The following is an 11,397-nucleotide window of genomic DNA, read 5'->3' on the forward strand; positions in this document are numbered from 1 at the left end:
AATTTCGGTCTACATCCCAGCCAAGATAACCTTTGCTGTATTCAGCTTAACTCAAGGTAACCCAACCAGAAAAGAAAAGCCCATCCCAGGGAAAGTCATGAAAGAAGCTGCACTGGTGATGACCACCTAGCTCTCCCAGAGTGCCAGATTTGGCATTTTATGGTTAGAAGACTCTGAAGGGGCAGAAATGGTGCATTGAATAGTGAGAGGGTTTAACCATAAAAAAAGAGATCGTGTGTTGGAAGAATGGTCTTGGTGGTCTGGAACTCGGTTGTGGTATTTGATTATTTGTTCCAGATTGTTGAGGATGGATAAAGAAAGGATTTGTTTGAGAACATTATGTGGTGTCAGGAGGGTTGATGGAATAAGAAATGATAGGGTAAGAGAAAGGTGTGGTATAATAGTATTATGAGAAAGCTGAAGCATGTGCTGAGATGGTATGGACATATGGAGAGGTTGACCAAGAGGTTATACATGTCAGAAGTGGAGGGGATGAAAAAAGGGGGAACCAAGGAGAAATGGAAGAATGGAGTGAAAGAATCTTTGAGATGTTGGAGCTTGAACAAATGGGTTGGTGTGAAGCTTCCAAGGGATAGAATGAACTGGAATAGTATGGTATAAAGGGGGTAACATGCTATCTGTGGGCTGTACTAGGGCTTGTGAAGTGGTTAGGAGAAACCACAGTTGTGGATAGTGGGCTCTGATTACAGTGCATGATATAAACATGATGGCTAGACAGTCAGTATGAGTGAATGAAGCCATTCTTCATCTGTCCCTGGAACTTGCTTTGTAAACAAAGGAAATGGTGAATTAAAAGAAAAGAATGGCAAAATGAATTTGAATATATGTTCACAGGTATGAAGTGATCTTAGCATTAAAAGGTTTTGCATGAATCACCCTGTAGTTTAGTGAGATAGAATTTATCGTTGTTGTAGACTTAGATGCATTGTTAAAAGAGGGCAGCAAAGAATGTTTTTTTTTTTTTTTTTTTTTTTTTTTTTTTTTTTTTCTCTCGCTGTCTCCCACGTTTGCGAGGTAGCGCAAGGAAACAGACGAAAGAAATGGCCCAACCCACCCCCATACACATGTATATACATACGTCCACACACGCAAATATACATACCTACACAGCTTTTCATGGTTTACCCCAGACGCTTCACATGCCTTGATTCAATCCACTGACAGCACGTCAACCCCGGTATACCACATCACTCCAATTCACTCTATTCCTTGCCCTCCTTTCACCCTCCTGCATGTTCAGGCCCCGATCACACAAAATCTTTTTCACTCCATCTTTCCACCTCCAATTTGGTCTCCCTCTTCTCCTCATTCCCTCCACCTCCGACACATATATCCTCTTGGTCAATCTTTCCTCACTCATTCTCTCCATGTGCCCAAACCATTTCAAAACACCCTCTTCTGCTCTCTCAACCATGCTCTTTTTATTTCCACACATCTCTCTTACCCTTACGTTACTTACTTGATCAAACCACCTCACACCACACATTGTCCTCAAACATCTCATTTCCAGCACATCCATCCTCCTGCGCACAACTCTATCCATAGCCCACGCCTCGCAACCATACAACATTGTTGGAACCACTATTCCTTCAAACATACCCATTTTTGCTTTCCGAGATAATGTGGTTGTTAGAATTTTTAACATTGGTATACGAGTGGCTGTTCATGTAAAAGCTACTTATCATTGTGGAATTCATTCGCAGTTGTTTGACAAGAACAAGTGGAACTTGCTTTAAAATCCTAGGTTGAACGTGGATTTATGTATGTATTTAGTCATCCACATGACCCATAGGATTTTTAAGCTCATGTGTTTAAAGAATTATAGGTCGTAGTAATAAGAGGTGATCATATTTATTTCAATAGTTGAAATTATATGGCAGGTTTTTTTTATCATTAGTCAGAATTTTATTCAATAAGATATTTCTACTGTTCCCATCTGGAACTACATGAAGTGGGTAGCCACGGTAGTAGAGCCTCTATGACTAGTAAACTTTCTTGCCGCTTCATACCCTTTAGTACTTTACCCTTAACAGGCCACTGGCAGAGGGCAACTAGTTCTACTAAATGTTCCTACTGACTACTTCTACCTTATGCTTCTGCCAAATGCTCCTACCTACTACTACTACCTAATGTTTCTACCTGTGCTCCTGCCTTAATGTTCCTACCATTTTGCCAGAAAGGCAGTGCTATCACGTAGTGCTCACCATAGGAAAATCTAGAGTTACGAAGAATGAGCTGTGCGAGTTGTGTTGTCAAGTGTCATGTATGACAAAAAGAGACTGTATGTTTGTGGACAAAATGCCAGTAGTCCATGTGTGGTTGAGGCAGAAGGAAAAAACAGCTCCTGGGTCAAAGGAATGCAACTTGACAGCCACAAGTGCTGGTTTACTACACTAATATATTATTTACCATCTATTGTTTATTGACATTAATTGTTAGGAATAGATATCTGTATGTTCATGTGGAGCACAATCATCCTTTTCTTAAGCATACAGCATTTTAAAAGTATACAGGCCATTCTCTTTGGTTCTTATATCAGGCAGTGTCTCAAAAACTAGTTCTTATGATTTGACAAAACTTTGCTTGCTCTTTGGACATTCTTTTTTTTAACATTATCTAACTGTTTAGATTTATGTATGTCGTCTGCTTGAACCATGTCCTCAGTCTTTTTATTTCATTTATTCACCACCATTAAACTGTAAAAAGATCTTCTTTACATCTTTTTTGATAAGTTTTTCTTAAAATTTCCTATTATATCCTCAGATTGTTCTATCCCTACATCTCTCGAAGAACTTTGCACTGTATGTTGTTTCATGTATGCATTGCATTTTAGTGATCCATTCACAAAAGGACAGAAGGGCTTCATTCTATAACGCGTACAGACAGCCATCTGATTACCAAATCACAGGGTTTAGATAAAGTGCACTTGGTCATGCCCTAAAAAGATTTTGGCAGAAAATATGTAATTGAAATACAGAAGCATACTTTCTGTGGCAAATTAGATTTAAACCATTATAGATGTTTAGGCAAGAGAACTTCTATTCCTCTTAGCTTAAAATTACATCACTCGCATTTTATGGTGAAGTTTGACAAATATATCCTGATTTAAAGTTCTTAAGGAGATGTTAGAACTTCATAACGTAACAATAATTTTGCATTTGTATTATCACTCCTATCTTAAACTTTCTAAGTTCTTTTGCTTAAGTTATGATGCATTAGCACTGAAAATAAGATGGAAAAAGTTGTAGCGCTGATACCAGGTTTCCTAAACTGCATGTGTGTTTTCAGACTATCCAGTCACCAGAAGTGATCCTAGAGGAGGGAGAGGGTGTAGGATCAACAGGACCTCCATCTTCTGTTCCATCACCATCTCTACCAGGAAGCGGTCTAGGGAACACATCCATTACCCCTGCTGGTATCGGGGGCCCACTTGCCCCCAGTGGGCCCCTCCCTCCTCAAGTAGCACTCCTTCACCAGGCACTAGCATTAGGATATCATCCCTTGCAACACTACTTTCCCCCAGGCCTCCTTGAACAGCAGCAGCAACAGCCACAACAACATCCTGGAGTATCTCCTCCCAAAGACATCATCCACTTTCTAGATGTAATGAAAGCATTACCTCCCGGTGCTCGGTTACCTATGGCATTGGGAGGTTCCTCTGGTGTTGGAGGAACCTCTAGTCTTGGGATAGGACTACCAGGAGTAACTGGGGCAACAGCAACATCCACTGCATCATTAAGTGTGGCTAGGGATAAGAATGCTGCAGGTGGCATCACTTGTCATATTTGTGCCATGATATTACCATCATCACATCATTTGGAAGAGCACATTAGAATTCATGAAGAAGAGAAGCCTTACAAGTGTGATCAGTGTGGACAGCGTTACAAATACCAGTCAGCATTTCAACGGCATCAGGAACAGAACCATACTGCCAAGCTTCCTGGGGATAAACCATTCCGCTGTGGTGTGTGCGGTCAGTGCTTCAAGTATCACAAGAGTTTTACTAAACACCGCTCCAATCATGATGCACTTGATCGGATAATGAAAGCAGAGTCGGAAGAGGGTAGAATATCAAGAGGTATCCATGAATCTTACCTTCAAAGACTTTTGGTTAATGAATCCTCTGAGAGTGTATCTGAAGCTTCTGTAACTTTAAAAGAAGAAGGTTTAGAGACACAACTAGAAGAAGGAGCTGAGCGGCCGTCCACATCAAATCCCACCACATTTAATGCTGCCCTTCAAGCAGATAATCCAGAAAATGGTGTGAGAAAGTGTGAAGATGGGGAGGAGGAGGAAGAAGAAGGAGAGGTTGATGGCGAGGAGGAGGAAGGGGAATACGAAGAAGAGAACAAAGGTAAATTTGTTTATTGTGTTAAGTGCAAGTTGACATTCCGAGATGTGGCCAGTTTTGAGGGTCATTGCCGAGGGCCAACAGACTGCTCACTGGATACCCTACGTGAGGTGAGTGTGAATGATGGGCCAGGACTTTCTTGTCCTCCCAGCATAGCATCATCACCCCAGGCCTCACCCCGGTTGTCCCCAAGTAGTATCTCGGGACCACCTCGCTCTCCTCTCCCGGCCTCCACCCCCATGGCTATGCCATCACCTCCTGCCACAACCACTCCTATAGGTGGCCTTCCTCCGTCCTCATCTGTGGCATTTAGCACTGCCACTGCCAGTACCACCAGTGTAACCCCTGGGACCAGCACTCCTCCTGGCCAGAATAGTTTGTTTAAACTTGATTCAAGAGGGGCCATTATGTTGCCCCAAGCTCCTCTTCCTCCAACCTCAGATGCACGAGGGGACGAGGAGCGACCCTTCAAGTGTCAGTTTTGTCAAAAAGGTTTTAAGGGCCGGGAAAACCTGAAGCTTCACATACGTACTCATACTGGAGAGAAGCCGTATAATTGTGGTGTTTGTGGCAAGGCATTTGGTGGCCGCTCTGATATGAATCGTCATCTGCGCATTCACACTGGCGAAAAGCCATATCCATGTAAAGTCTGCGGAAAGAAGTTTGCTCGGGCAGACTACCTGTCAAAGCACATTACCACGCACCTCGGGGTTCCATTTGCCAAGCCAGTGCATAGTTTGCAACAAAGTCTTCAAAATTTAGAAAATATGCAAAATCTACAAAATCTACATAAGTTACAAAATATGTCTAATGAATAATACCAAAATTTTCCCCAAATATTTAAGAAGATAAATTTTTATATATATATTTACATTCTTATAATAAATTAGTTGATATTGTAAGCACTAAAAGTGCCACTCCTGCTTATAAAGCAGTTAAATCAAAGGTTTTGAACCAGTGACAGTAACTGTGTTACATACCTAGTTTTTTAAATTTAGGTATTGATATTGTTGTCATATTTCTTATTCTCTAAAGAGATTAAAACTAAGTAGTTGGCTAGTGGTATATGAGGGTGAGCAGGCCAGGGGCACATCTGCAGCGTTGAGTATCCTTGTGATCTAGTCACTGCCCAGTGTTGCACGCAGAGCTTCACATCGTCTGCTGTGCTGACCATGAATATTTCAAGCCCAGTTACCTCTTTTATTATGTATTAATATCATTTAGATTGATTGGTGTTCTTGAGGCACTACTGTGCTTCCCATCTCAATATTCATATATTTTTATTTTGAGATTGCCCAGTGATGTAGACTGGGCTATGAGGCTTGAGGTCATAGTACAAGGTAGGTTAGTGTGGGCATGGGTTGTATCCAGTGCCCTATGGATTTGCTCTCCCTCTTACCACCAAACCATCTACACCACCTGCGTCACCTGGCCGCTTCCCAGTGCGACATGACTGCCAAAATCACCTCATGCCTACCTGCAAAGTCCCACTTTGTTCCCTCTCCATTGTTCTTTCCTAAACCCTCTTGATTTAGAGCGATGGCAGGGGCATGGGGCCTTGAACCTAACCAAGGTCAGTCTGGAGACCCGAGGTTGCCTCGCTATGGTCAGTGTTAGGCAATAGCTGTGCACATAGCCACAGGTGTATAACTATGTACTGGACTGTTTTTGCTGTGGAGGTTTCAAGCCTTCTCTATTGTCATTGTGGTCTGGTGTTGCGGAGGTTGCCTGACCTGTATACCCACCCCAGTGGATCATGATGGTGCTAGCATCAACTTTTGTGTGCACTTACCTGGTGAATACACATTGATGACCTCTTACTCGAATACCTAGGTGTGCTTTCCCTAAGTTGGAACTGAAAAGGGGAAAATGGCTCAGAATGATAGTTGTAGGTATTTAGTGTGGGGTTACCAGAGTGAGTGAGAGCCAGCCACTGGTGGTCCTTTGGGGCCTTGGTGGGATGTAGGGTGGGCTGGTGTTAATTGTAACAGTCTGGCTTATGACATGCCGGCCGGACTCTAAACTACTTGCTCGTGATAGTGTCAAGTACATACCATAGAGCATTTTTTGCACTGAATGGAAAGTTGACCAAGTCAACTAAAATTGAAAGCAGAGCTTGTTTATGGCATAAGTAACTGTTGAATTTTATTTGTACCATACCACAGATGTGTCCCTAGTGTTATTGATAGAAATTAGGAATACTGTAGGTGAGCCTAGCTCGTTAAACTGTAGCTTTTAGTCCTCCACCTGTTCTTTCCTGTGTGCATCACCTGTGACCGTAGAGGAGGCACGCGAGTCACATCCCACACACCTTTCATCTCTGTCTTTAACTCTTTCACACCTCATCCTTTTCTTAGTTTGACAAACTTTTCTTGTCTTTCAGTTATGAAACTATGTCATGATTGACAGGGCAACATTGTCAGTCAAACCTTAGATCTGTCCAGCTATGGTAATAAATGGATTTTAGGAATTACCATTGATTTAAATTATTGTGAATTTAAATTTATGCAGTAGGCATGGTAAATTCAATACTGATCCATGTTTGTTTGGCTCTGGGGAAGTTCAGAAGTTGAATGGATTAATGTTTGGCTGAGATTGTTGCAATTGAGCCTTGGCTCTTGAGTGAGTGCAAGTTTTAGTGATGTAAGGTCAGCCAAGCTGCGACTGAGGACGGCATGTTAGGAGGAGCTACACCACATGCACACCTTGTTGGTCTGTGATATTGTGAAAAGTTTGTTGGGTCCCATGTGCTGCCTTCCATAAGGGTTTGTGGGCAGCAGCAGGTAGGGGGCACCCACATTTCATGTCCTGAAGGAAAATTGTGTTAGGCTGAGAATTCCTTAGAATTCATGTGTTAATGACTAATGTCTGTTACCAAAATGAGTCATGTAATGACAAGTTGATTGTTCTTTGTAGCATTTGAAATGCTGAAGTGCTTTTTCCAGTTACTGGATGGTAGTTATTTGTTTAAATGAACTGAATGGTAATTCAGTTAAGTAGAATGTGGCACTACAAATCTTCAAGCACCAATGCAATAGCAGCAGAAAGTGTTGTATTACCTTATGTAGGTATTATGTTAGTCTGATGTTAATTTCATGTGGGGAGTTGCTAATCTATTTTTATTAATTTTCCCTGTAGTGGTAAGCTGGTGATAAGTCAAAGTGCCTTGTGACTTGTGATAAATTGTGGATGGAGGGGCATGCTTGCTCTCTCATTTGAAAATAATTGCCAAGTTCCTGAATACATGGGGATCAATTGCTGTAACTTTTCTTTTTAAGCTTACTTTACAATGTTATGATTATGTTGATAAAATTTTTCTTAATGTTCAATCTTACGCTTAAATTTTTGACATGTAGTGTACTTGTATTTTTTGTATGATGGTATTAGTAATTTTTTCATTCTTGTTAGGCCACTTGGTGCTTGATGCATTGGTTCTGCCACATTCAGAATGGCAATATAGAACTGCTAGATTTTGGTGTCTGGTAATATTTTACAGGAGCCTCTTGGGTGAAGGAGGTGTTGTTATTACCCATGAAGATACAATGTACATGTAACCATTATTGGGAAATAACCATTTGAGACACAACTTGAGGCCCTTCCATGACAGGCAAAGTGGATCATACTCAACAGCAGCATCAGAGCAACAGTGAGGCATCAGTCAGGTTCAACCATAGCCGCAGAATGTAACAGTGTAGCAGCATTGTTGTCAGTGGTGTAACTACAATGGCAATTTTCACAATTTCTAAACTACTTATAGGTAATAAATGTGTCCAAATTCAGATCTTGATAGTTGGTCTTCATGGAAGTTAAAATTGTTTGTGCAATCAAACCCCGTTGATTGATAGTGGTTTGTTGCAAGATTGTATTCATAAATGTTTTTGAGTTGATATATTGGCAAAGCCCCATGTAAAGGCTACAAGAAGTTGTGCAAAGTGTGACTTTACCAATGAAGCAGAGGATAAGCCACAGTGAACCCTCCACAGTGTAACATAAGGCTGATGTGGCCGTCCCGGGAGCTGTCGAAAGTCCAGGCACCTGGGACATCAGTATGATCAAAGCTAATATCTCCTTTTAGTTTAGCAGATAATTCTTCATACAAGTTTTGTGGCAAGATTTTTTTACCTGACTCCTTTATATAAAGAGGATTTTTATAATGTCATGTCTTACAGGAATCCTAATCTAACCTTGTTGTTATTTCGAAACCCAAACAATATTTGACATGGTTCCTATTGATGTCCCATTTTATCCTGTTATGGTGTACAAATCAACTCCTGTGGATATGTACCAGATATCTGCAGCATTTACAAGCTCAAGACCACACAGCCACTACTCGCTTTTCCATTTGTAAGTGAACCACAAACCAGGACTGCATTATGCAACAGTATGGTTCACTGGTGACTGTTGTGTTAGTACCACATCTAGCTGCCCTCTTTTAATAGATTCCTGTGACAGCTTCTCGGGATGCCTGCATGAGGTTCAACAAACTCCACTTGATATGAGGACGCAACAGTGCCTCCACCATGTGTTCAAACCAACAGATGGCTGCTGTGAGTTCCTCAATATGCTACCAGCAATTTGGAAAAAGTATATTGGGCATTGTGGGAACTAGGCATTTGATTGTAAATACCTGTGATGACAAATTTTTACATGATCTTTCAGTTTTTAAATGATGATAGGTAACTTGTACTTCTTTTATATGAGAATAGTTGAGCAATATTCTTTATATTTCAGTGCCCAGTTTCCAGTTCTCAAATTGTTGTACTGCACTGGTAGAGTGTTCAGGGAATCACAATGGCTTGCAGAATTGTACAATAGCTAGTTGACAACCAAGGAGGTGACTCAATGAAATTTACCATCAGTTGTGAAATATATTTTATCATCTAACCCCTGTTATAATTTGGACTAAGTGTATAATAGAGTTTCTTCAGTATACCAAAAAATTCATATACAACATATTTGTTTTTATATGTATTTGAAAGTGTGTGTGTGTGTGTGTGTGTGTGTATGTAATATGTATATGAAATCCCTGTAAGTTTGAAGGTGAATAAATTGTATGTATATATATACTTATACTGGAACATATATATGTATATATAAAATATATATATATGAACGTATATGTTGTATGGATTATCTGATTTTTATGCAACTTTGGGGCATGATTTATGCTGGTTGGTGTGTTCTATGTTTGATTTCATTTAGATCAAAACTTATCCCAATACCTAATTGCATCTACCAGCATTTCAGAAACTTTAAGAATGAAATTATTAAGCTGTGTATATATATATATATATATATGTTTACATGAATAAATATATACATTGGACACACATACACACACACACACACACACACACACATAAGCATTATACCAGATTCCAATTTCTTGTTACACTGCGACTTGAAATTCACCTTCAATGAGATTGTATCATTGTCATTGGACATGAAGGATTACAGTTTCATTAGGAACTTTTCTCTCTGTGGGAATCCATCATTTCCTAGCACCTGATTTGAATTCAGCCTTTGAAACTGCAAGAACCCCATAAAAGGAGTCCTGGGTTTGTTTGACATATAACCTTCGAACTTTGTTGTGGAGGTCACCGGGGAGCATTTCTTTCTTCAGTCCTCTTTATTCCTTCTTACTTGACTTACCAACAGCTCATCCAAAGCACAGAGTGAAAATCCTGTCACAGTCAGGTGACCTTACAGTTATATCACAGCACCCAGATACCAGTCAGATTACAACAAACATGCAACATTACATCACACAGTTAGAAAACTAGGTCACCCTCAACAAAATTGCAATCCACTGACAGACGCAAATCCAACCTACACCCTCCCATAACCCTTGGTCTTAATCACTTCCACCCAGTAGAACTCTAACCATACTAGGTATTATATATGACATTTGCACCCCACACCACAAACATGATTACAGACAAAAAGCAAACTCATTGCCCACATAATACTTACCGATACCAGTTTTGGATAGAAAAGAATCCCTTAGTATCCTCTAAAAATCTTGCATTTGCTTCAACTCCCTGGCCGTCCACCGTGTCGTAACCAAACATCACTAAACTGCATGCCACGCAACATTTTTCTTGCTGACTTGCAAGCACAAACGCTCAACTCCCTCAAAGTGAAAGAAAAATACTAAAGGTATAATGTCACTTTGAGATGCTCCTCCCACCTAAATCACCATAACCAGCTAGGAACCCCTAAGTAGAAATATGATACTCCTGCTTCACACTTCAGCACTCAGTACTCACAGATCCCCCTTCCACACTAATGGCATTGACTAAGCACATACGCTTCGTAATAAGTCAACAAGCACTAAACAACTACCAATTTGATATTCTACCCCACCAGACAAAGTCTTCTTTTTTTTTTTTTTTTTTTTTTTCTTTTTCAACGTATACATACAAAGACATATGCATATATACACATATACATATTCATACTTGCTGCCTTTATCCATTCCCATCGCCACCCCGCCACACTTGAAATAGCATCCCCCCCTCTCAGCAAAGTAGCAACAGGAAAACAAAAAAAGGCCACATTCGTTCACACTCAGTTTTTAGCTGTCATGTGTAATGCACTGAAACCACAGCTCCCTGTCCACATCCAGGCCCCACAGACCTATCCATGATTTACCCCAAGCACTTCACATACCCTGGTTAAGTATATTGACAGCACGTCAGCCCAGTATACCACATCGTTCCAGTTCACTCTGTTCCTTGCACACCTCTCACCTTCTTATTTGTTCAGGCCCTGATCACTCAAATCTTTTTCACTCCATCCTTCCACCTCCAATTTGGTCTCCCGCTTCTCCATGTTCCCTTCACCTTTAACACATATTTCCTCCTTGCCAGTCTTTCCTCACTCGTTTTCTCCATATGTCCACACCATTTCAACACACCCTCTTTTGCTTTCTCACTCACACTTTATTTCCACACATCTCCCTTACCCTTACTTACTTGATCAAACCACCACACCACATATTGTCCTCAGACATTTAATTTCCA

At 40.6% G+C, this 11,397-nt stretch overlaps 1 protein-coding gene across 10 annotated transcripts in view; it reads left to right on the forward strand.

Moving 5' to 3' along the window:
- LOC139747371 (uncharacterized) overlaps nt 1-11,397 on the forward strand; it is a 168,122-nt gene that overhangs the window by 152,128 nt on the left and 4,597 nt on the right. For all 10 annotated transcript variants that reach the window (XM_071659606.1, XM_071659603.1, XM_071659605.1 and 7 more), the window contains one exon: nt 3,310-11,397. This exon is cut by the window's right edge and continues 4,597 nt beyond it. In XM_071659606.1, coding sequence (XP_071515707.1) covers nt 3,310-5,190 — 1,881 coding nt within the window. In that variant the 3' untranslated portion in view covers nt 5,191-11,397. The remainder of the gene's footprint in view (nt 1-3,309) is intronic.

The sequence above is a fragment of the Panulirus ornatus genome, chromosome 68 (assembly GCF_036320965.1).
Source record: "Panulirus ornatus isolate Po-2019 chromosome 68, ASM3632096v1, whole genome shotgun sequence".
In the NCBI taxonomy this organism is placed as follows: domain Eukaryota; kingdom Metazoa; phylum Arthropoda; class Malacostraca; order Decapoda; family Palinuridae; genus Panulirus; species Panulirus ornatus.